Genomic DNA, 27,130 nt, shown 5'->3' with positions numbered 1-27,130 from the left:
GACGGTTGGACTCGATGATCTTAGAGGTCTTTTCCAACCTCAATGATTCTATGATTCTATTTTATGATTCTATGAATTCCATTTTTTCATGCAAAAAAAAGCTTCCTTGTTTATTGTCTGTCTTTTCTCCCTGAATTATTACAAATCCCTGTTCTGCTTGCTGCTGGCAGTGACGTAGCGTCACTAACCTAAGCTCAGAAGTGTCACTGCATGCTGCATTCTGCAAGCTAGTCGCCACTGACGTTAGCATGTCTTTGGAAATAATTTTGTAAGTATTCCGTTTATGTGGGACTGCTGGGGAGGTTATGTTCCCAAGTTTACAAGATTGGAATTGAAAGGAAACGGCGGGAGCAGATGAAGAAGGAAGGCTGTGTTCCTGAGGATAATGTAACACTTCTGAGCTAGAAACTAGTAAAATGTACAAAAATTATTTTATAATATCACAGCAAATCTGAGAACGTTGTGAGCAAGGTCAAACAGCATAAATACTTGCTTATGAAATTATCAGTTACTGGGAAGGATCACACATTTATGCTGCTTTTGTTCCTCCAGCAAAGTGTATGTTTAAATAGATTATTTTCACAACATTGTGCAGAAAACACCTTCATCTCTGTGTGTGTGCATGTGCGCGTTAAATAATTCCATAGCATGTTAAGACTTGGATACAGAATCCCAAGGTTTTAAAATCGGTGCTAGTCTGCAGCTTTTCATGGCTGTTGCGTTTGATCCCAGGGATTTGCGCTAAGATCAGGTAGAACTGAAGTCTTTAAAGATTATTTTAGAACAGAATTTTATTTTTTTTGTCCATATTGTAATGATTTTTATGCTTAAAAGCAAATTCTACACTCTAGGTTTTTTTAATTATTGAAAATGAGCAGTAATTTGCATAATTAAAAAATGAAGGAGCATATATAAAAGCAATTCTTTTTTTGGCACTTAGGGATTTGCTCTTCTATCATCATATTTGTTGTTTGGGGTTTTTATTACCACTATCACAAGATATTTCTGCAAGAATTCTTGGATGTTATTCCTAGGCAGCCTGTATAATTACATTTCATCTAGTTAGACACTGCTCTGTTGCAGGGGATAGTGCGTTTGGCAATAAAGGCAGAAAACAAAGTAGGCTCAGGTGGCCACAGGATTATTAAACAGATTAAACATCTTGACAGTGCCAAATGGGTAACTGGAAACTCTTCCCTCTCTAGATTTCACTGCTCGCAGCCAGACATCCGTTGTCCAGGGCGATATTCCCTGAAACTCCTATTCTTAGGATAGATGTATCCCTTTTCAAATGACTATCTTTCATAGTCACTTGACTTCGTTGTCTACATTTTCTAGGGGATATGGTTACCTTAATCTTGTGCCTGACAAATTTGGGAATTTTTTAGAAACCTTGTATTCAAGTAGTTCATACAGTTTTAACTTCTATACAGCAACACAAAAAAAGTAAAATAAAAGAAGAAAAAAAATTGAGTAGGGAATGTGATTGTAAACCCCCCAAAATAAGCAGCTCTGTTGAGATGCTGTATGGTATATTGAACTGTTGTATTGTCCTTTAGGATTCTCTTACTGCCTTTGTCCTAAGTAAACATCCGTTTAACGTAATGTTGAGCTTGAGAAAATAATTTCTCCTCGGAGTTAGAAACCACGAGGGGTCAGTAAAGAACACAGAATAGGTCCCAAAGCAAAAAGCTGTCTCTAGCAAAAGTCCTGAAGGAAATGAAATAATGCAAATTGTTTGTATGTATATATTTAGAAAGATACAAACCCATTAAATTAAACTGCTATTTTGATAAAATTCAGTATAACGTTTTCCCTACAGCCCTTTATTCAAGACTTTTAACTGGCACTGATGGTGATTTTTCCTCTAATCAAAATATTTAATAATTTGCAGCTGTAAAAGCGAGTACTGCCTCTGCTCACCTTTATATTGCTCAGTTCATCTCTGCCTTCGGGTGCCTCATGACTTCTGTAATTACCTGCCTCCGTCGTGCTCGACTTTATATGCTAGGTGAGAGAAACGGACCTCCGCGGAAATCTCTGAGTCACTAAGTAAAAGTATCTCAGGAATTTTGTGAACCCGCAAGGCATTAGAAGAGGCACGGGTTCCAAACGCACAGCTCGTGCTAGGATTAGACAAAATAACTCAGTTTTACTAATCATCCAGAATTCTCTGTGGGACACGCTGCTTTCTCTTCTGTTATTTGTAACGCAGATTAATTCATGTACACTCTGATATCATCGTTCCTACGTGCTGAGCAGAGCAGTACAGCAGGTGGGTGGGCTTCAGGAGTGGGTTTCCTGTGTTCTTGGACATGCTTTCTGCAAAAAGGCATTTTTAATCCTTTTCACATATGGCACAATTTTTTTTTGAGGCAGATCCTTTAAATAAATTTACTATTACTAACCAAAAGGGTAAATATGACACAAGTTTAAGGGGAGGAGGAGAGGAAATGAGGGGAAAAGTAAACTGAAGACATAAAATAGTCCATATTTAACTCCCAGGTAGAGTTTTATCACGCTCCCCATTTATATTTTTATGAAACATCCTGTTTGCCTTCGTGCCTTTTTACTAGCACTGGGAATGATAAAGAATTTTTTTCTAGCTATTTTTTCAATAACTATTTTAGCTATTGAAGTAAAAATGCATTTTACTTCATTTTTATATCTTGCATTTTTTACTAATTACGTCGTAGTTCACCACAGTGACATCGCCACCATGAAAATAAATATGAGAGTGCAGCTTTCTGCTTATTTGCGTATTTTCAGTGTTCTCCTTGCTGCAAAGAAGTTTTGCTAGAATGCAATTTCACCGAGGAATACGTGGCTGAAAAACGAGCTGTGTAAACCTCGTGAATCCTTGACCGTGTCCGTGGTGCGGTGCATCTCCCTGGTACGGGTGTGTCTTGCTGTATTGCAGTGCCTCGCGTAGGCATCTTCAGTCTGCTGCAGCCTAATCCAAGCGTGCTCCTTTCTGTAGGCGTAAATATGTGCGTATGCATTCGTTAGTGCAATACATTTCGTAGTTTAGTGCATTAGTTATTTGTTCTTGGAAGGAACAGGGAGAACGCACAGTAAGATGGGAAAAAGCCGTGTGTTGCCGCCTTCTTCATAAGCATTTGTTAAGCCAAGGAAAGAAGCGCAAGAGCCAGAGACTGTGTCTTTTGCTCTGTTTCACAGGAAATTCAATGCAAAAGCATCTCCCCAGATTGCTCAGCACATCTTTTGTAGAGGCGGGTAAAACGGTCAAGGAAGTTCCTTCCCTCTGTTGACTTGTGACAGCAAAGACATGAGCTCAGGCTGGACCAAGATGTAACGCTCGTGCCGTCCCCTCTCCGGTCAGAGCTGCTGGGCTGCTAAATCATCAGGAGCTTAGGCTCTAACTTTCTCTTTTCTGTGTTGTTTCCATGACTACAAAACTCTCCGCTAATGAATTACAAGCTTGCATTAGGTTATGATATTAAGCTTAAAACTCAGTCTGGTGAAGGATTAGGTCTTGCTGGGGCTTAGGAATGGACTCTTCTCATTTCAAATTCTCAGCATCCTGATAATTAAGTTGTATAAACTAGGAAATTGATAGTCCTTCATAGCATCTATAATTACAGGGAATTGGAAATGCAATAATGTAAGAAACAAGCTGCCACAATGATGGAGAACATTTCAGTGGCTGGGAGGTTTTTTCCCTCCAGATTTTGACTTGAAATTTATTGGATTTATTTACTTTATTAAAGGCTTGCTAATGGCTCAACCTGTTGATCAAAATGCCCACGGAGCTTTCATGACTGGAAACCTGAGTAGGGCTTTTTGTCCTTCCTTGAGACTCGGATAAATTATTTCGGTTTCTCCTTTTTACCTCCTTAGTATGAGTTTTGCCAGCTCTGTCAGTGACACCTTCTGCGGTTTGTCTGAGATCTGAGCTGCTCTGATGCTTCTTGTGTAGAGTCCAGGTAGCGACAGACATAACTGACCATTAATTTCACACTTGCAGCCAAAGCCTCCCGGGCTCTAATAGTGAAACTGGAACGTTATTATTAAGACTGTTCCCTCCCTCACTTCTCACCACCTATTTTGCCATTTCTTTAAGTGCTGCAGAGTGTTACCTACAGCTCTGCTATGGCTTTGGGTTAACTTCAGAATTAGGAACAGAAACACTGGGAGCAAGGGAGGCTAGCATGAGATGGCTTGTTCCGTCACCTCGTGACGTTTGTAGAGCATGTTGGGGTCCAGGAAAGAACTGGTGAAAAGTTGTGGCGATGTGAGAAGCAGAGATTTTGTTAGAGTTTCGCAGAGGGATTGCATCCTGGCAAGCAGACATTGCTGCTCCACGGATCTCAAGTAAGTCTTGAGACCCAAGATAAAGCCTGCAGCAAGCCTGCTCGGTCAGTCCTTAGACTGCTGACCCTCATGCTGTCAAAATTGTGATTTTTTTGCAATGGAGACTGAAGCCAGTGCTGCTCTCTGTTGTCACATCCTTCATTTGCTATTTACGGCTGAATGTTACTGCATGGGCAAAGCAGTCGGTGGTAGGTGGAATCTGCTATAGAGGAGGAGAGAGGATGCTGGTGTGTAATGTGAAGCAGAGCTGTGAGTCTGGAGGAGGCTCCGCTGCCGGGAACGAAGCTCTCAATTCCTCTTCCCGGTAGGTGTCAGTGGAGCCAATAAGTAACAGATGAAATGTGGTGATACGCGTGCTGTTTCCAAACAGAAGTTACGTGTGCTGTATGTGTATGTACCTCCGCACATGTGATGGGAATTCAGCGTTGCTGTTACATATTTTTTCATTTATCACTTTCTCCTCTTGAAAATTTGTTACCAGTAGATCTCCCCGCTGGGCATCTGTGAACTTGCTAAGAGCGAGTTGCCTTGACAACCGAGGAATACATCCTCTAGTGAGCTGCACGTCGCAAGGCCGTTTGTTGGCTTGAATATTTTTTCATGGGAAATGATGTGGGTTTCTCCCTTCTGAAGCTGTGCTTGGAGGGTGGCAGGGTGGGGCAGCAAGTTTGGGCAGTTTTGGAACCCGGTGTTCATTTCCCATATGGGAACACCCCCAATCTTACTGAGCTGAATGCTGCAAACAGCAGCAGAAGAGAATTAACGAAGGTGAGCAATACAAGGTGTTAAAGCACCGACGTAATGATACGTAGCTCATTGCCCTGAAGAGACTGAGGGTAGGAATGTAAATTGTGTAGATATTTTTTTAAAAATTCTTCACAAATTTTGTTTGTTTATTGGCTAATGGGAAAAATGACCGATTCAGCCTTTTTGCTCTGTAATTCTAAAGTTTCTGAACTATAGTTAATAACTAGAAAGCAGAAATGCCAATGTTCAGATTTATTGTTTTGTCCTATTAGATTGACTTCACAGTAAAAAGATCAGAAAGTTTTGAAAAGACTCAATGAGAACATTTACTGTGGTTGAAAATTGAGTGCAATGATGGATTGCTATTCCCTAAATCACTTCTTTTTCTTCTTTGCATCACACTTCTCATTAGGTTTTGGAGAAGACTTTTTTTTTTTCCCCCATATCTAATTAAAAGAACAATTGTTACCCTTAGATTAAAAATAAATTGAAAGTGCTTTTACTGCAAAACCTGAGACACCTTTTCCAGAAAGCACATACCAAATTCCAGGAGACTCTCCAGTATAACACACTGCAACTTCTGTAACACTCCATGAAGAAGTGCATTTGGGCTGAATATATAAAGTATGTCTCACCTGTGGTTTCAGGGTAAAAGAACTGGCCGAGATAAGGTGCGTCCAAACCAGAGCAAGTAAGATGATGTGCATGTCTTGTTTTCTTTTAAGATTAACTCTTCTGCTACCAGTGCAGACTAATTTATCTTTAACATACTGTTTTCCTGGTTTGTTTGCTGCAAGCTGGCTTCGTTGTAACAAGATTGTGTTTTTATCAAAGATATTAAGCCAAGCAGTCTGAATGTAAATTGAAAATGAATCCAGTGCCTGGAATGCCGTCTTCAACTTCAGCAAGTTTTAACGTCCATAAAGAATAAAGGTGGATTCAAATAGGATTCTGCTATTTTCAGCTGTAGTCATGGTAGGAAGAGGCAAAATATTGTTGCTCTTTTTCCGTAAACTCTTACGAATCATTTGAATTTATGTCCCTTCTATAGTTGCAAAACTGTTTTTGCTCTGGGAATCTGGAAGAGTATGTTGGTTGCATGACGTTTTCTCTCTGCAATACTCAAGGCATATCAGATGTAAAACTCATGGTGGAGCTTGGTGAGAGCACGTTAAAACGTTTCCTGTTCTTGACCTTATGAGAATTCACTGACATACACTGGCTGTGGATACAGAAGTTGGAATACCCATTTTTGTGCTCTGCCTCTACAACTGGTAAAAGAAGATTTATAAGTATTACCAGTCATTGGACTCTACATTAGACTAATCTGAATAAAAGTAGTTCTTCATTGTAAGAGAGTTTGTGGACAATTTTAAGCAAGCTAAGGCACTCCTGCTAGTGTAAAAAAAAAAACCAAACACCTAATGTATAAAATCAGTAAAATGGTTTGAAATGTGATATATGTAATGCTGTAAGGATGAGTAGGTCCCAAAATAATACGGAACATTTTAAGTAAATCTATTAGAACTGCTTTTTATGAAATATGCTTTCCTATAAGACAGCAACCAGTAGGCTGTGATTCTGGTTAGCTTTTCCTCCTTTCAGATCTACCCCTCTGTCTTGTCCAGGTGTTTTCCATATTGTTCCTTTTTTCTAGCCATATCCAACTGTAAGAAAACCTGCTCCTCTGCAAGAAACTGAGTTTGTTTAAACACCTGAGAAAATACATTTCTTGGGCTATTTATAAGGCCAGAGCTTGAAGAGAAAAATGATGGGTCTGTGCAAGATCCAGAAAGATCTGAACACCATTTAACAGTGTCGGCTTTAGGGAAGAAGACATCTGTCTGTGGTATCACATCTGGGTGCCTTGATCTGTGTGTGTGTGTCTCAAGTCCAATGCCCTGCTCTTCAGTTTTGTGTGTGTAATGCTCTACATCACAAATTGCTTTCCTTACACACAGTTTAGCTATCCAAGAGAGTCCTGGGTCTCTTTATTCCTCTGTGGTCAGTCCCGTTGTTGAAACAGCATTCCCAAGAGCTCTGGAAGTCACTTCTATCCAATATCTGTCCTATTTTTAGTGCTTAAGTTGGCCTTAACAGAGCATAAGCCTCAAACAAGTTCTCTTCCCTTCTAATAAGCAGTAAAGCTATTCATCATGGGCGATCCTGGATACAGAGGTGACCATGAAAGTAATGGTGTGTGCACCATTTGCACAAACAATGGTTTGTGCAAGTTAAAGTGCATCAGTAATGTAATGTTTTCTCTAGTATTTTTATTTTTATTGTGGTCCCCTCCTTGACTGTGTTTTAACTGTCGTTTTAGTTTGTAGTTCCCTATCTCAAGTACCTGAAATATATAAATTGTTCTTTATGTGAAAAAACAATGTCCCACATGTTGAGGTATTCAAAAAGCTGAGGAAAAGTGTTTTTCTAGCAAAATGTCTGTTCAGCAAGTTATTTCCCATATGGGTCATAACAAGAAATTAACATTGCTGTGTGTGAAGAGAGTTTGCAAGTCATGGCATTGTATATAACGTCATTAACTCCAGTGGGCACAGCCAACTAAATATTCAACCAGAGGGTGAGGTGAAGGCCCACTCAGATGCCAGGCACCCTGCGGAAATGGCCACAGCATATGGGTGGATGAGGTCTCCTCCACGTGCACACTAGCCCAGCACATTTCGGATGTGTTTTCTCCAAATCTTTACTAAATCTTGTAAGCAAATGATTGTTTCCCTGTATCTTCACCCATTGCTTGCAATAAGGCACGACATTCACTCACTTTGTAGATTTTCTGTAGTTTAACATAAAGCAATTTTGATATTTGAAGACATTTTCCTAATTCTTTAGTCATAACCAGAAATCATTAGCCGAGTTTCTGAAGTACTTCCGTCTCGCCCCATATTCTGGGTTAAGTTCTGTAATAAAAGGGCAAGGTTAGAGACTTTCCTTAAATCCATCAACATCAATTATTAGCGATGAGTTGTGACATTTCTGCTGAGTGTAGAAACTTCCGTGAAGCTTATAAGAGACGTTTTGGTTTAGGTTTGTACTTCAGCATGAATGGAATAACATGGAATATACACAGCAGCTAACTCTCCAAGACAGGTAATAAGTACTAGATCTTTCAGGGTTTATTTCATAAAGATGTCTTACTGTCCCATCAAAAACTTGGTGGCACAGGTAGCATCTGTAATGGCTTGACCATGTTTATCTAATTTTATTTCCATGCCCATAGCCTAATTTTGTTCTAGTAGCTCTGGAAATTTTTTTAAATAGTACTAAGACGACAACAAAATTATATGCCTGAGGCAAAGTCATGATTGAAATGTTGCAGTAGTACTTTGGGAAGCTCTTAATGGATCATCTGTGAAATGTTTTGGTTTGGATTATTATTGTTTCCTTTTTTTTTTTTTCCTCCCAGTACATGTTTGCCAGCTTTGAATTTTCCACTATATTTTCACTAGGACCTTAAGCCAGAAAGCAGTAAAAGGAGTTCACAGGCTAAATGTGAAAAACTTTTTTCGTCATGCTCGTGAACAAATGGTCAGTGCCCAGCTGAAGGGAAATAGGGACCTTTGATAAGGTTATGATAATTCAGTAAGGTCATTAGGCCATTCCACTTGGGTCCGTGTGCTTGCATTGAGTCAGCCTGGTCGTTCTCGAGCATTTCGTGGATGCCATTTTCCTGTGTTTTCTTACATACGGTTTGCAACGGTTTTGCTCTCTTACCCGTACCAGTGTCCGGGCTAATGCACGGAGATAGCTCAGCACTAGTGATGAGACAACCAGGATTGTCACCTTCCCGTCAGCACGGATCGCTCACAGCTGAGGTACAGTCCGATAAGCTCCTGCCCACCTTAGCCATCCACCTGGAGCAGATGGCACAAGGAACCCACCTGAGCGAACAGGAGGCACCTGGTGTTCTCCTTAAAAATCTACCATATGAAAAAAGAAATTACCAAATTGAGAGCGACATCTAATTTTAAAAAGATAATAAATGGAAGTAGAGGAGCATGTCTGTAGCTCATTGAATGTAAGCGTTTTCTTGCGAGGGTGCAGAGAGGCCTTGGTTGGGTTCTCTAATACTATTTTAAGATGCCGCCTTCAGATCCTGACAATTTCCTCTCGCAGGGGTTTGATCCGAGGAAGCGCGGTGCTTTCAGCTCTGGGAGCCGGCAGAGGGCACGGGAGCCTGCTGATGAATCTGCCACTCTCTTTCTTTTGGAAAAAGTGCTGTTCACCCCCCGAGCCTGGGATTGCAGCACTGCAGAAAGCAGTCCCTGCCTGAGCGGCAGGTTTGTACCCGAAGAAGTAAACTGCCTTGGAACAAAATTTGATTTGTTGTTTCAGATGATACATTTTTCAAACAGGCTGCCGACAACCTACCCAGTGGGTTTGAAATATAAGAAACAAAACTAGTGGTTTTTTCATTCAGTGCCTGATTTGGATCTCCCTTACTTGGTGAAAAGGCGGATATTGAAATTGCTTCTTGTATCACAAGAGCACGATCTTTTATCTGAGATCCCATATGTGAGAGCATCACAGACATGGCCAGGAAAGCTGATCCTTTAAACCATGTCTTCATCTTTACAAATAAAGGATATTAGGATTTTTCTTTTTTCACTTGTTCTGTTTGTGGCTCAGTCTTGTATTGTGGCCTTGAAAGGAGCTTTGTCCTGACAGCTCCATTGCAGACACTGGCTTTGTCCCAGCAGCCGGATCTGCCGAGGCGCTATCCCTTGCAGAATCAGGGCCTTAGGCTGATGCCCAGGACTGGCTCTTCCTAAACGTTTGCACAGCACATGATCCTGATTAGCATCTCCAAGTGCTGCTTTCATGCAAGCAAGTAATAATAGTGGTGGAAGAAATTCCATGTTTTGAGCTATATTACAATTAAAAAAAAAAAAAAGAGATCAAAACTGCCAAAATCCATATCCCTGTGGCACGGTTTAAGATTTTCTGCATTTATAAAGTTTCAGGAAGAGTCATCCAATCTGAATATGCTTTTCAAGTGACGTGTGGCTATTTTATCAGAGGATTACTTGACATTACTGCCTGCAGTAGTACAGGGCTGGAGTCTATGAATTGAGTCGCTTGAATCTTCTGGTTTTAAATTTGTCTGGGGAGGGGAGAGTTTGTATCTTCCAGTTTCCAGTGAGGCTGCCAAGGGTATATGCCAGGCCAGGCTTTTAAGGTGATTTGTTGTGTGACTTTGAATAAACTTTAATTTCTCTAATTTTCTTTATCTGTAAAACAGTGATAACATGCAAATACTGTCCTTTTGCGGTGCAGTGAGAAAAGTAGTTATCCTTAAATGTCAAGCATCTGTCAATGGCACAAAGTAAATTAACCGTGTTGGAGGTTATTTACCAGATCAACACACTAGATAGATGGAGGGAAAGCACTTACATCCCAAAGTATTATTAAACCTTCTTGGCTTTGCTTCTGCTGGTATATGGGATTATTTTGAGAAAGAGAGGGATATTATGCTGTAGCCTGCATTATCTTTTGGTGAGTCTTACTTTTTTCTCTTCTATTAACTTTGAGATTTGAAATGCAACTTACTTGAGCAATTACATGGTGTCTCATATGAAATACTGAGACTGTTGCAACCTTCTGCAAACCAGACTGTCTTGCCAAGGCAGAGCCTTTGTATATAATATTTCCCTTCCTCCCTTTTCCAGATCAACACTTGATTGAAAATCAAAGTTGATTGTATTGCTAGTTTGAAAGTGGCCATCTTCATCTGCATTAATTCTCATGTGTTGTGGGTTTTTTTTCATGTAGGTTATTTTTCTTAATGCATGTCAAAGATTTCCTAACTCTTGCTATGCAGTGACTTTAAGAATTACATTTTAAAAGATAATGTATCGAAGAGACTGTTTATATCCTAAAATACCCTATGTAGATACAGCATGATATTTTTGAAAAGCATTTTTTGTATTTCAAAACAAAACTACCAGATAAGCCTGCTTTTGGCATGAAAATAAGTGATTTTTTTTCTTTGGCTTTGTTTTTTTGCTTTGGTTTTGCTCTTCTAACCAGATAAGTATATCTGCTTTTATCTGGTTATACATGAACACAGTTTTCCACTTTAATTCACTCAATAATGTCAAAAGTATCGTTGGAATGAGTCTTCGAAGTTGTGTCTGTGCAAATTTTGTTATGCAGCCTTTCTCCTGGGAATGCCACCTCAGATATGGTCATCTCCAATTCTAACCTTCACCCAGTGATCCATTCTGCCAAGAAAATGGGCTACTCTTCTTACTTCCCTGTTTTTGTGTGTGTATGTGTGTGTATGTTCTTCAGAAAGCCAAACTTGGGCCAGCTGGTAACAAAGTCATTACTCCAACAGAAGACAAGAACTCAAGTGTGCCATCCAACAATCTGGACAGGGTGAAGCTGACAGATTTCAACTTTCTCATGGTTCTTGGAAAGGGGAGCTTTGGGAAGGTAGGAATTCTTGATACCTATTCCACTCGCATTCTTTTTTTTTTTCTTGAGGAAGAATGTATGAGTAAGTCTCTAAGAAGCAAAATCCAGAGGCAAAAGGATGTGCATTTTTGAGGGAGGATTTCTTAACATGCAGTAGGGTGATTCCCTAAGGACTAGCGGAATCATTCAGTCATGATTGGCAGTTTTCTTGAAAAAATAAAAATACCTCAGGCTGCTGGGCAGGGTGTAAGAAGCAGTTGCTGACTTTTAGATCTTCACTTCTTGGCAGTTTCAAGGAAATTAAGTCTACTTTTCTAGCTTTACTATCTAGGTCACTCTGCCAGTTCTGGAAGTCACCAACATCGGTAAGGCTGAATATTGCGGAAAAAACAGGAATAGTGTATATATATTTGAAATCTGTTAGTCGAAAGAAAGGACTGCTATTTTTCTGTCTGTTTGAACAACCGCTTACATGATAAAGTGCCCTTTACTGAAGAAGTCCCCTGGGACTTAACATTTTATCAGCCCGTTGGCAATGTGCCTGCGATTAACCAGAGGGTTTTGGCACAGGCTTTGTCTGAAATGACTGGTACAGCTCATTGCAGTGGGTGAGTAATGATGATATTTTTGGAGTTTTGATCCAGTTAGTCTATACCAATAAAAGGAAAAGCTGGATTGCCATCTGCACAAATCTTCAGGCGTATGAGTCACCTTCCCTCCTTGGCAGGTAGGAAGATTTACCCTGTTGTTTCTCTTTGTGCAGGTGATGCTGGCAGACAGGAAGGGGACAGAGGAGCTCTATGCAATCAAAATACTGAAAAAAGATGTGGTGATTCAGGATGATGACGTCGAATGTACAATGGTTGAAAAACGAGTCCTGGCATTGCAAGATAAACCACCCTTCCTGACACAGCTTCACTCTTGTTTCCAAACAGTTGTACGTGAACTCTGTCTTTCTTGCCACCCTGATGTTTTCCATACTATACGATCATGGATTTTATCAGTTCAATAACATTTATTATCATCCGACTTATATATCATAGCTTCTGCGCATAGAAAATGGTGAAGAAAGAGATACTGCATGTAATTACCCCTTGTATTTTAAATATAAAACCTAGGTTTAAAGATTTTTCTTCATACAGTAATTCAAGCAGACCAGTCTGACAATTCATAAATTTAGTAATGTGTGCTTTGCTAAGTCAGAGCCTTAAGCCCAGATTCCCAAAGGTTCCTAAATACTTTTAAGGATCTGAGGATAGTACTTGAAAAGTCTTAATGGCTGTTGTTATATCGTGAGGTGATTAGTCATGAATCAATGTTGATGGATTTAATTTAGTTTTCTGGCACCCCTGGCACAGAGGAAAGCATTGGGGTTTTTTTTTCTTCCTTCCTTATAAATATGTGAAGTGGACATTTCCCCAGTACATTGCAAAACATTTCCCAGGGACAGACTGCAGGGTGGATCTGACAATCCAGCGGCACCATACCGTTCTGTTGGATGACGTGGAAAGCCGCGTGGTAGACAGTTGGCGCTCAGTGTGCTTTTGGTTTTCGGAGTGGGCATGGGTACGCTCTGACACTAGTGAACTGGCTCCAAATGCTCCAAGCTGGGCAGAGGTCTTTAGTCACAAGAAATCAAGGCAGCTCTTGTCTCACCTTGTAGCCATCTTATGACAGTGGCCCCAGGGGTGGGTTGTATCTTCATGGGGTGATGAAAGGACATACGTTGTTGTTTTTCCACTTGACTATTCCATGTCTTTTACCTCTGACGTTGTTGATGGTTTTTAATCTAAAAGCAAACGAACAAACAACGGGCAGTTAGTTGGAAGTAATAACATTGTAATATTCCACAAACAAGCCGCGTCATCCCGTCACCATTTCATAGCATAATTGTCTGTGTTGTTAGAGGCATTTTCAAACTCTGTTTCATGTCTACAAATCTCTGAGCAGAAAATGGCCTGAATGCAACAGATTTGCAGACATAATTAATCACAATAAAATGTGAGTCTGGGAACTATTGTACTTGGTAATTCTTGCTTTCTAAAATATTTTTCCTGCCTCTACTTATAATATGAAGATTGTTATAACAAGATAAGAGAGGTCCTAGTGAGACATAGACTTCTATCTCCCTCTAATTCTTTATCTTTATATAACTTCATTAGTAACCAAAAAACTTAGTGCCATCAGTAAATGAAAAACCACTTTGATTATTTTTATCTTTTTTCTGAGCAGCCACATTTTAAATGTAAAATCTTAAAAGTACAAATGTCTAGTGTTCTCTGGCTAAGGGGGATGGAGGAAAAAGGTTGGGGTGTTTATTATTTACAGTGTAATTTTTCTGTTTTATCATGTACAAGAGCAGTGGAGCTACATTAAAGGCCCAGATAAATCATTAACACCTTTGCCTAATTTACTTCATGTTTTCCAAAGTGTTGAGTAGTTTGCACTTGATGCTATGAAATATTCTGGAGGATTAATATTAGCTACAAAAATGAGAAAAAGCATATAAAGGAGAAGAAAAGGCATAAACTGTGTGACCACAGGAAAAATTGATAATTTGGGGTTAGTGCTTTTAGATGCAGGCTTCTATTGCCATGGATTTTACAATAAGACAATTCATACAAAACCCTAAATTTTGTTAATCCCATCTGGCCAATTAAACATTTTGCCCGTGGCTTGTCTGTTGGACCCAGCTTAGGAAATCATAGCTTTTAAATGTATGTTAATGTTCTGAAATCTTAGTTACGGGACGATTGGAGACTTTCAATCAATGCCGAAGGAAAGAGATTGAACTAGAGCATCTTAGTAATGAGTCTCTTTCCCATCAGACTGTTGGATCAAAACTTTTCTACAAATACTTGAGGATAATGATTCTGTCCAAAATATCTAACGGAAAATCAGAGGAAGCCAAAAATATGTTTCCCATAACTGGGAGGAAGATTATTAATGCATCTTACGTGCTGTCTGGGTCATGTTATAACTGCAGATAGTAAGCTTGCTGTAATGTTGTCATGTTATAACTGCAGATAGTAAGCTTGCCGTAATGTTCTCCACCAGAATTTTTAATGTTAGGTGGTCAAAATCATCCACCCTAAATCAAAGATATTTGTAGAGTGTAAACAATGTATCCTTACTGAGGTCACTTGGAAGAGCTCAGTTTTAGTCCTCTGAAAACTGGGGGACAGACCTACTGTTTTAAGTCTTATTGTCTGAAGGTGGGTGGGAAAATACGACTCAAGTGCACTCAAATATGTTATGGTCATGTTTGATTTGAGATACCTGGATGTGGCCTTTAATAGTCCTCACTGTGCAAGAAAAATCTCCCTCCAAAATACCTTATTGCCATCTTCCTCTAGGTGAAATATGTGCCTACGAGAAATTGATTTAGTGTCGCTTGTAAGGGTTCCAGATACTTTTGTAAACCCTACCATTACTTTTCTTCTTGCCTCTTTAATAATCAAAAAAAATCTGTTTTTTAATACCTCCCATCTTCCAAAGGAAAACTTATTAGGAAGGATTAGAAATGGCCTCAAAGTAAGAATTTTCAACCATCTTTAATTTTTTTTTTTTTACATTTATTTTTAGAGAGACAGATTTTTCAGACAGAACTATATGTGGATAATTATGGGAACCATTGTAGACAAATAATATAGTGCGTCACTAAAATTGGCAAATCTAGACAGATCTCATCAGTCATTTACTCTTGCAGGTTTTACAAAACATTCCACTTCCATTTCCTGATCTGTCAATTTTTCCAGAATGTACAACCAGTCCTAATAATCTTAAAAGCTTTATAATAACATATTAGTGACTTTTTTGCTGATCAATGCATATCTAATATTTTCCCTAATGTATTTATGTGCGTCTTTAATACTTTATCCTAGGACCGTCTGTATTTTGTTATGGAGTATGTGAATGGTGGTGATCTCATGTATCACATTCAGCAAGTAGGAAAATTTAAGGAGCCACAAGCAGTGTGAGTGTTCATGTTTACATATTTAAATCATGTCATCATCTTAATTTTACACTGTAAGAGGATTAGGTTTCTTCTTCTTCCCAGGTTCAGTATGAAGTCTAGGCTGGCCTTTTTTGATTGTGTTTTTTAAGGCCCAAAAGCTGAAGGTTATGTTAAAAATGTTGTTTGCACACATAGACCAAAGGTGGCTATGCCTTTTTATTCAAAAATACAGCACGAACAAAGGCATGCAATGCCTACTTTAAAAGCGACAAGAATTTAAACAAGGCAAGAGGAAATTAAAGATGGTACTTGGTATTCTGGTGGTGTTTTTAAAAGCGACTATAAAAAAAAGTGAGTAGAACATTTCAGTCTGAATTAATGTTATAGGGAAAGGCAATACAAACAAACTCAGCGTTGCAATATAAATTGTAGTTTATACAAGATAAATTCAATGTATGGCTTGTAAGAATTTCTATGGTCCTACTTTTTTATAGAAGTTTTATTTGTGAGGAGTTAATAAGCGATTAGAAGTTGTTTATATACATGATCCCTTTTAGGTAATTGTACATCTGGCATATCAGTGAGCAACTGATAATGATCTCTAGCATATTCGAATGTGAATAGATCCATCAGTACCTTTTAGTCCATGCTTATAACATCTCATCATCATTTATTAGTGTTTCATAAATCATTTACCAATGAAATTTTAAAATCGTGTGACCAACTGTTTTAAGAATTCAGCTAAAATAATGTCTCATTCCAATTTAAATAATCAGGGCTTGTTTAAATGAGAGGCCTTCTAAATATAAGTATTTGAGATATAAAACAAAATTTCAACAACTTGCTAAATAAAAGCTAGATGGTGTCAGATCATCCTTGACTCCCAGCTAACGTAACTTGCCAACACCCGTTGCAAACTATGGTGCTTTATGACAGTTTATGCCTGTGGAGCATATTCCAGCACACACGTTCACAAACACCTCTGATCAAGTGTTTCAGAGCTAAGCTTTCCTTTCCCTTATGCTAGCTTAAAAATTAAGCTAATCTTTAAATAATCCTCTTGCATATAATTTGCACAGTTCCACAGCAACCGGCTTCAAACATCCATCAATATTATATATCCTTTAACTACATTCAGCAATTATATCTTATATAGTAATCATTTTATTTTTTTTTTTTTTTTTATAAAATAACCCCACCCCCAGCCTGTCTAAAGGAATAATACTTCTGCAAATTCTTTCATGCCGTATGAATTGCAGTGTAAATTGAGCTGCATCCTGAATTCAGCATTGATATGTGATGAGAGATAGTGACCTTTGCAGGCAGATTCAGATCAGTGCAGTAAAATGCTGTGCTCCAGCTGCACCTTTTTTTTTTGTGGTCTAAGGAGATATTTTCAATTTTTTTTTCTTAAATTCTGCATTATTTTATCATCAAATACTCGAAATGTGTTTGTTAAAGTTAAATTGTAGTATGGTGTCTTTTATGTCATCTGCCTGTAAGATATATTTATATACTTTAATATATAGATACACACTATATATTACATACTTTATATGCTATTATACTATCATTCTTTACCATGATGCATTTCCAAAATATTTTGTCAGAAGGAAATCACGAGGCGATAAGAAATCTGTTGGGTTTTTTTTCATACAGGTTCTATGCAGCTGAGATCTCAGTTGGGTTATTCTTTCTGCATAACAGAGGGATTATTTATAGGTGAGTATAACCTGACGTAAGTAATTTCTGAACTATTTTTAAAACCCCGAAAGGATCAGTTTCTTTAACATTTCAGTGCCTTTTTAAAACATTTTATAAAAAGCAATCAGTGTAGTGTTCTTTCTGTTGTGTTGGTGCTGGTGCACTGTACACCAAAGCCATTGCTTTACTTGAGCTTTTCCGACGTCTGTGCTCTGCCCAACTCAGCTGAAAACTCTTGAAAATGTAAAACATGATCTCGTGCAGTCCTGTGTGATGTTCAATAGTTCTGCACGTTCAGAAGTCTCAGTGTGAGTGTGCTTATGGTCATATACATCTACCTCTCGGTTAATTGTCCATTTTCAGGGCTTATGGTCATTCTTATGTCTCTGCAGCGAGGTGCCCGGCTCCGTCTGGACTGTAGACTGCCGTGCATGTGCAGCCCTGTCCCCTCCACCCCCCAAATAGCTACACGTATTCGTCACCTAGAAGTAGATAAGTTGGCCCTCGTTGATCCTAAACATTAACATTAAATTACTGTGATTCTTCATAGAGATCTGAAATTAGATAATGTGATGTTGGATTCAGAAGGACACATTAAAATTGCTGATTTTGGAATGTGCAAAGAACATATGTTAGATGGAGTAACAACCCGGACCTTCTGTGGCACTCCAGACTACATTGCACCAGAGGTAAATATTTACCATTTCAAGAACCTTTTAGTCTCTCAAATGAAAATTGTCCATACACACATCTCACACCACCAAGTTTTGATAGCTGTAACTCTGGATACTCTGTGGACGGTACCATTTATACTTCTGCAGGTATATTGAATAACTTTGTGAATTAATACAACATAGAATCATTGAGGTTGGAAAAGACCTCTAAGATCATCGAGTCCAACCGTCAACCCAACACCCCCATGCCCACTAAACCATGTCCCTAAGCACCTCATCTACACGTCTTTTAAATACCTCCAGGGATGGGGACTCCACCACTTCCCTGGGCAGCCTGTTCCAATGTTTCACCACTCTTTCAGTAAAGACATTTTTCCTCACGTCCAATCTAAACCTCCCCTGGCACAACTTGAGGCCGTTTCCTCTCGTCCTATCGCTTGTCACTTGGGAGAAGAGACCGACCCCCACCTCGCTACAACCTCCTTTCAGGGAGTTGTAGAGAGCGATGAGGTCTCCCCTCAGCCTCCTCTTCTCCATTATCAACAAGACTTCACTATTTTAAAAAATAAAAAGTTGATTAAAAACCTAACTTTTTGTGAGATCAGTGCTTCAGATTTTGTTCATACTAGCAAAAGACTAAAAAAGCAGGATCACCACCTTGTGATTTTAAATTTGTAGCCTGGAAACGTTATTATACTAAACTTTGTGCTTCAATTTGTGAAGTCGTAGAGACTTCATGGGGGTTGCTGAGGTTGTTGATGAGGTCAGCAAACATTTTACTGGGAGCAAACAGTTTCTATAATGTATTTCTCCATGGGTTCACACAGGTGCCAAAATACATATATTTAAAGGATTGTTTGGCATTTTCAGGAAATCACAAACCACTCATGGATTTTTGGGGTGGGACTCATGAGGCCTTGAAACTTTTCGCTGACCTCCCTGCAAAACTACTGTAGTCTTTTCCAGGCCATGTCTTACAAATGGTACATGGGTGTCATGAGTTACTGCTCTTGATCTCAGGAAAGCTCCAGTCATCGAAAGCCTCAACAAAGCTGTAAGATCAGGGCTTGAATGGAGTTGACATAATAAATCCAGAATTTGCCTTGAGTTTTCTGTGACTTGGCGATACCTGGGTTGCATTCAAGCCACTAAAAATCACGTTCAAACACGAACCTAACTGCAGTGTGTCTAAAACGAAAACTTGATCATGAGAAACACGGTTCTACTTTAAAGCACTGTGAGAAATACGAGCTTAGAGTTAAGATTTTTAGTCTGGATATGATTTGTATTTCACTAGTTTAGGTATAAAACATTAAAAACAAGCACATGTGGTGATTTGGAAATGATTCAAATACATGAATATTAAAATCTGGTATTTGTGCATACTGAGCTTTCAAGAGTCTTGATTTGTTTGGCTGCAAATGCAACGCAAGAGGCTGTAGCCTGGTCCAAGATACTCAGTTTTTCACTGAGTGCTGGGCAAGAGGCAGCTCTGGCTGGAACATTTCTGGCTGTAATTAAATGTTTGTTGGAAGATGGGAGATTTGTACATGGACGAGTAAATTAGTGTCTAAGGTGAATTTTGTCATCTCTGAAATTGGAATGAAAAATAGCTTGTTTTTTTTCCAGTTGCTAATTCATGCTTTTCAGAGTGAAATATTGTGTACTATAAAACCTCGTTTTTTCACAAATTGCTGCTGCTTGCAGCAGGATATCGGAACAACCAGAGCAGTATTTCATTTTCTCCTGTCAAAACATAAATGAAGCCAATATTACAAATTAAAAAGTGTCCTTTCTGTGGCAATAGTCTTGTGCCAGTTAATACCAAAGAACACGTTGTCAGTGCCAAAATGCTCAATATGGGTCAGTGTTGGAATGATTTATTTTACTTTATTTGGAAATTTCATATAAAGAAATAAACCTTTTACCAAAACATTCAGTAACTGGGAGGAAATTGGCCTTTCTATTATCTTACAAACAGATTTTATTTTTTATTTAGTTGGCTGATTTTCTTTTGTTTCTGAAGACATTGTTGTGACTGACAAATTGCTAACTAGGTCTGTGGTGAACTTCAAAGTAAGGTTCATGTTTTGCTTGCAGGAGCATTTCAGCATGTTTCCATGGGGTAAAATTTATAAATTCATAATAGATTATAATGAGGATGCATTTGCACGGTACCATTCCCTGTTGAGTGGAGATAAATGAGCTAAATCTAACTAAACTGTTGAAGGTATCTAGAGTAGAGTAGTCCTGTGAGTGTGTTGCACTCAAACGTAGAGAATTAGCTCTTTTCATCAGTATTTGGGGAATAAAGTTGTGACTATAGTACGGTCTGAAGGAGCCCACGCTGCCTCTACATGAACTACCCGCAGACATAGTTCGGAGATAGCACGGCTGGAAGGACCATACAGGGACATCTCAGCTGGCTTCACATGTGCAATCTCCGGACAGAAAAGCAGGGGAATATGGTGCTGCATTCAGCAAAGTGGACTTGGCACACTTGGGTGTACTGTAAAATAATGCTTTCCTTTTTTAATGATTGGGAAATTAACATCTGTTATTACTTAGGTGTATAATGCACTGGAATTAATATTCATTTGCTTATCCTATGCAATCTGAGAAATGTGCAGAGGTTAAACTGGTAGAATCCCAGGTTTGACCACTCCTGTCAGGCAGAAAGTGGTTATCTAGTAAAGAATATTTATTGATGTGCTGAACTTAAATATTTATGGTCAGAGTGGTAAAGTAGCTGTGAAATCAATTAATGCTTTATATTTCCTTGACCAGCCAAGAGAGACAGAAGGAGATGGATGTCAAAGGATTAGCGGGAAGAGATTCTGCCAGCTGCCTGTGGCGCAGTACTGAACCCCACCATCAGCATCCCTGCAGCAGCTGAGCACTGATTTTGAATTTCAGAAGAATTTAAATTAGAAACTCTGTTTCCCTTCTTCTCCATCTAATAGCCTCAAAACGTTAAGTCCTAACCTTGGATTATGGGAAGCTAATAGGTATTGGAAAGGTTTGGAAAGTGTACATTTGACTGTTTCTTGTGCTGGTAATATTAATTTCTTTTAATAACCAAGTTTTAACTTTTCCAGTAGACATAAGATATGTTCATAAAAGACTTTCTCTCTTGCCTCTGGGACATAATCTTTTCATCCCAGCTGGCTACCAGCTGCAAGCTGCAATGATCTAAACATTCCTACAAATTGCTGGTATTAATCTCTGTGTTCTGCTCTTACCTGTGCCTTCCTTGGAGGCAAAAAGGTAAAAAAAGAAAAAAAGCAATCAACATTCCTCTGCCAATTTGGCTTGATGAGAGAAATTCCTCCTGAGCTTTCAAGTCCGCAGCACCTGAAAAGGCAGAGCTCTTAAAATACAGTAATAGGTAGGGAAAATGGGACATTTGAAATGCAAAAGGAGATGAAAAAGGCAATCATTTAAATTAATGATGGAGAAGGAGGGGAAGGGAAGGGTTGGGTCCTATCAACTTTCCACTCCTCCCTGGCCAGTAGAAAGCAGAGATACTAGCTGGAGGAGGGTACAGGTCTTCGTTTCTAGGCACGTGAACTCCCTCACCGCTCTGTGGGTCTGCTCTGCACACTGCGGTGAGACAGGAGGTCATGTTAATATACCCCTACTTATTCTAAAAGATACCAAAATTTGTACATGCAGATAGGATTATTTTGGCAGCTGCTGCAAGGCAGCCAGTGAGGGCTTTGAGTGCAGCAGCTGGTGGGTAATACATCATGATTTCTGGATGAGGAGGAGGGAACTACTGAAAATACGACATTTAGAACTTGCTGACTTTGTACCAATGCATGTTTGACTGTATATTAAAAACTCATCTGCTTCCTCCCACATGTAATTCCTTCCTTGAAGTGAGCGTTCTTTCCTCTCGTTTACATTTTCCAATTAATGCTTTGAATAGCTCCCAATATTATGAGTATAACCGCCGGTTTCCGTGCATGACGCGCAGATTGGTGAATGAACGTGGCAGATTGCTTTTCTGTGTTTCACTTGTATCATATCCTTACCCGGATTAAGCTGGTGATTCAAATTGGGTGTATTTAATTAGGATTAAAGGAATAAAACTTCCGGTGTACAGCAGCAGACATCGACAGTACCACCTTTTCCTACGTTGCGGTAGGTTCAATGAAAAAAGTGTTTTCATTGTATTTGCAGTGGGGCTTTTCTGCAGTGGGACCCTTCCAGTCCCAGTGGAACTCGATGTCCGTATTTATTTCTTAAATCCCACTACTTTCATCATGCGACCGGTTCGAGCAAGGGAGGTGTGTGCCAGCTCGGAGGGGGCACTGATCTGTTCGTCAGATGCTTCTGCTGATGTTGACATGTGGCATCAAATAAATATTTTAGCCAATGACATAGGACAAAAATTTTAGTGACTCTGACCATATGTTAGGTTAAATGTGGGAGCTTTTTTCATGCTAATTCTGCCTCTCTTGATGATTCTGTGGTATTCTCTCACAAAGGCACATTTAATTGGGGCAGATTATGCTTGCTGATGAGAATGCTATTTAGAGAACAACCCATTCGTGACTCACCTCTTGCTGGATAAACAAACAGCATCATTGAGTCCATGCTTTGTTACATCTTTCATTTTATGACATTGCATACCGTATTTAAAAGATTTCCTCTCCTCAATAGTCCCATCAAACTCTCTTACAATAGGAGGAGAAGCAGACTGCGGCCTCCTGGACAGACCTGGCTGCCAGGTTGAGAACCATGGCGGTGTAGCAGCATTTTCTTTCTAACTGCTATGGATCCATCTTTTTCTCATTTGCTAATTGAAATAAACTGTTCCTACCAAAACCACTTACATGAAGCGTACTTATTGTACAAAATGTTCTGCCCTTATAAATTAATGACCTTCTGAAAAATACCCCTTTTTTTGGATAAAATACTCTTTTCCATAAAGCAAGGAGAGATTGTCGGAGAAGGGTTGAGGATGAAACATTTTATCGTTTTCTGTGTGTAAAGGCCAGTATTTTTTCTGGATAAAAATTTGAAAGTGTTTGGTCTTTCAAGAAGCAACATTGATTCCAGCGGACCACTGGGAACTTACCGGTGATAGAAATTACAGGGAGAGTAACCAAGTGTGTCAACCACTATAATATGAAATGAATGTCCCAAATATATATTTTAAAGGCAATATTACTGCTAAAGATTGCCTTTATATAGGGCCTTCTAGGTGAGAATCTTGTTACTACCTCTGGTTCTGTAATATGTTTCAAAGTGTGATTGATTTTGAAATCCTTTGCTTAGAAACATTGCAGTAATTTTTAATTCATGTGCTGCTGTTATCCCAGCGAAGAACGTATATTCACCTAGAGACTCTAATTTTATTTAGTAGCCAGGCAGTCCTGCTTTATTGAACTGGTGACTCACTATTTTCCTGAGAAACTACAAAGCTTGCCAGTTCAACTTGTCTTTCAGACAACTAAAACATCTAGAACACGTGATGTGTACTCGTCTTAGCAATTTGTTTCACAAAGAATAAAAACACATGCAAACAGGAAAATAAATACCAGCCCATCTGGAGTAATGACTGCCACGGTTCTCTGCTTATTCTAGTGGAGCGGTGGCATTGGGGCTGGAGGCTCTGATACTGCCTTCCCCGATGCGGATGGACAGTGGCTGGGACGTCCTGCATCCCCTCACGATTCACAATATCCCTTCACAGTTATTTAGAAGGAGATCTGAGAGAACATCTGCACCTCAAAACTCCTCTATAGCATGCCCAAATGCATCTCTTAAATGAATTAACACTGATCTCTGAAGAGGCCTCGACTAAAGAAAGTGACGCACGAGGGGACCTGCGTGCTCTTGGCACTTGCAGCCTTTCGTTGTGTCAGAACTCAATTTGTGCTTCTGTGTGAGTCAGATGTGAACCCAGAGGATGCAAAATACTTGACGTTTCCATTAGGCTGAACAGCAGAAACCCCTTTCTTTTTTGCGTAGCTGGTATCTAGCTTCGTACTAAGAGTATATTAATCGTGCAACTTGGGAAAATGTAACTGAGCTTTTCAGGGTTTTGCTCTTTTCTTAAATTTTTATTCCTTTTACAGCGGAACAAAAATATAAATATTGAAAAGAAAAGAAAGGCTTAATTATTGATAATCTGTAAGTTAATGGAGACTCATGATTTCAAGCTTTGACACAAATGGATGGATGACATTTTTGCCTTGTCTCCTACATCGTGCTGTTGTACTTCCTTCTTTGCCTTCAAATGCGCATCCCAAGGTCTCCTAAGAGCCGCATTTCCCAAGATATCGGAGTACCAAAAGACGCGGGCAGGTTCAGACTAACATTTGCAAAACAGTCCAGCTCCCAGTGAAACCAAAGATAAGCCAGAGTGAGGATTTCAGTGTTGTCTTTCTGGGCTTTTTCAAGGAAATATGTTCCACCTCTGCATGTTGCTATTTATCTAATATGTCACAAGACTGGGTGTTAGTTAACACAGAGGTTTTTTCTTTGGTTTTTTTGTGATTATACAGATTATTGCTTACCAGCCCTATGGGAAGTCTGTGGATTGGTGGGCGTACGGAGTGCTGCTCTATGAGATGTTAGCTGGCCAGGTAAGAGTTACCCTCCTGTGCTCGCTGTGACCTCCTCCTGCCTCTCCAAGCTGCTCTGTTTCAAGGCTCCCTAATGGATTAGATCCTTAGGGGACAAGCTTGGGGCCTTTCATACTGATATTATCTCCTTGTACTCTTGACTTATTCCAGTGAGAATGTATTTAGACTTTAAGCTCTTTATATTGCACCCACATAATCAAGCACTGTCTTTGAATATGGCTTCTTTGTGCTGTAATAGCTATCTTCAAAATTGAATGGGAGACCCTTCAGCAGGGAAATGCATGTCAAATGGAAGAAATATCATTTAGTAGTTTGAAACCACAGGGAGACATAATAAGAGCGTGTATATGCTCTGCGTTGCAGTTATGTCACAAGAATACAGTTTTTGTATTGTATGACCTAGGGGTAAAGTATGGGTCTCGCCACTTGAAATATGCTCAGCTACAGACCCCTTATTCTGCACAGTTAATGAGATGCTGCTCTCTGAGTCACTCAAGTAGAAAAGCAACGCTGTACTGCAGTAAATGGCAGATAACTACCAACTTTAAGGAATTCTATTAGTCTTGAGTTGGAAAAGATTTGTGCAATTGGCTTTCAGTGAGCGTTAGCTAAAGGTATGCATTTCCTAAGCTTAAAACACATTTTTAACAAACACCTTTAATAGTTTCTCTACTAAATTCCAGTCGACATTTTAAAAGTTTTTAAAGTGTAGCAATTGCAGTTGTTAACATTTACAGTCTGCACTGCAAATATTAGGCATCTGAATGCTTTTGAGAAAATGAGATTTACCATTAGCTGAGCCTTCCACAGTGCCCGTATCCTGGGGACTCACCCACGGGCACTTTCCTCATCACCTACATTGAAAAATAAAATGCAGCCCTTTCTTGTAATACAGTCTCCCCTTCACAGAAGCAGAGTCTGCAGCCATGTCTTACAAAACAAACTGGAGTTTAACTGGAATTAAGTGAGGAATGGATATACCTTAGCGCAACATAATTGAGAGTTACAGTCTCCAAACTTCACCCTTTAAAGTATTTTGGCTGCCTGGTGCACAGTAGCTTTAAAAGCTGATTAAAGATGATCGCGAAGATAATCCTGCACACATTTCATTAACCTGGCTGCCATGCTGGTATGAACTTTCCTCCTCAATTTCTACCTGAGACTGATGAACACTAAACTGCTGGGTCAGAAGATCCCAAGCTGCAGATGGCTAGAAGTTTGGTTTGTATTCCTGGGCAAGGACCACTGCTGTATAGTCGTCTCTTTGGGCATCTGTGATTGACTGGAGGCAGGTTACTGGGCTGGATGCACCTTTGACCTGACCCAGTGTGGCCATAGTATTCTCATGCCATTTCATAAAAAGTGAAGAATTAAAAAAAAACAAAAACCAAACCAATAAGTAACTTACCTGTGATTTATAATCCAAAAAAAAAAACAATAAGTAACTTACCTGTGATTTATTTTTAACAGCCTCCATTTGATGGAGAAGATGAAGATGAACTTTTCCAGTCCATAATGGAACATAATGTTTCCTATCCAAAATCACTGTCCAAAGAAGCTGTCTCCATCTGCAAGGGGGTGAGATAGATGCTTCTTTATTATTAAGTTCCTTTTTGGCAATCTTTGTGAATAACTAAATTTGGCTGGCTTTGATACGGCACTGTAGTATTTTTAAGTGCAACTTCCGTCAGGCTGTGCTAAGCTGTATTGTCACGAAGTGCTCATCGCTTGGTGTCACTGATAAGTATTCAGCTCTTCCCGCTGTGCCTGCTGCTTTTATGGTAAGAACAAATGTCAGAATCGGGAGCTGCCAAATCCAAAGCAGAATTTATAAACAGGACGATGGTGTGAAGCGTCTCCACGCACCTTGCCTCTCAGCCCTTGGCAGCGCAACCCCGGTTTTGCAGGGTGAGGAGATATCTCAGCTTGGATGGATACCAGATACTCCAGCGAGTCCTCAGCACGGTATGCCTAGTGACAGCAGCAGAGCAAAAGAGTTAATAAGAATCATTTTTAAATGTAGGTAAAGATGAGCTTATGTGAAAATCTTCAGCGTAAATGCAAGGAAACTGTGGGGAAACCCTGACCCAGTTGTAACCTGTGTGGCCTAAAATTTATCTCAGATTCTAAGTTAATTTAATTTTTTTTTTGAGGAAAAGAATAGATTTGACTTCAGGGGATTAGCTCAGGAAAAAAGAATTCATTTGACTTTCCCTTGACTCCATGTGATTCCCTAGAGTACTGTTAATCTGCGGCTTTTCCAAACCACCATCTATAAAGCGTTACTTTGATGCCTTCCTTACACTGATAAAATATCACTGCACTTAGTGTCAGTTAATTTTGTATTTACTTTCTTCCTTTCCTTTGCAACCATTTATGAAGTATTGTACATGAGCTGGATATTAATTCCTTAAAGAAAAATCATCAAGGAAAAGAAAAGCTGTTTAGAACAACAAGGTAAAAGGAAAGACCGCTCTAATTTTGGAGTCTATCCCGGTGTAGACGTGCTGGCCAACAAAAACAAAACATGATATATTTTTGTAAAGTACATGCAGATTGATGCCTTGTCGTGAAAATCATATATTTAGACAACACAGTTTGAACTTGATCTAATTACTGTGTTTTCAGCTCTCCTGCTTGCTGCTGTTCTGCTAGGTGCTTATGCAAAGGGAGGT

General features: G+C 39.3%; 1 protein-coding gene across 1 annotated transcript in view; it reads left to right on the top strand.

The window, feature by feature from the left end:
* The window catches only part of PRKCA (protein kinase C alpha), a gene marked incomplete at its 3' end in the record, with an annotated part of 161,330 nt that extends 135,297 nt beyond the window's left edge, over window positions 1-26,033 (top strand). The window contains exons 10-17 of the mRNA XM_009283505.1: window positions 5,730-5,753; window positions 11,395-11,538; window positions 12,284-12,457; window positions 15,405-15,496; window positions 17,138-17,200; window positions 17,733-17,871; window positions 24,375-24,455; window positions 25,926-26,033. Of these exons, the coding sequence (XP_009281780.1) occupies window positions 5,730-5,753; window positions 11,395-11,538; window positions 12,284-12,457; window positions 15,405-15,496; window positions 17,138-17,200; window positions 17,733-17,871; window positions 24,375-24,455; window positions 25,926-26,033 (825 nt within the window). The remainder of the gene's footprint in view (window positions 1-5,729; window positions 5,754-11,394; window positions 11,539-12,283; window positions 12,458-15,404; window positions 15,497-17,137; window positions 17,201-17,732; window positions 17,872-24,374; window positions 24,456-25,925) is intronic.
* Window positions 26,034-27,130: the final 1,097 nt, after the last annotated feature.

The sequence above is a fragment of the Aptenodytes forsteri genome, unplaced genomic scaffold (assembly GCF_000699145.1).
Source record: "Aptenodytes forsteri isolate BGI_AS27 unplaced genomic scaffold, ASM69914v1 Scaffold86, whole genome shotgun sequence".
Taxonomy (NCBI): Eukaryota; Metazoa; Chordata; class Aves; order Sphenisciformes; family Spheniscidae; genus Aptenodytes; species Aptenodytes forsteri.
This window is presented reverse-complemented; position numbering and strand designations above follow the sequence as displayed.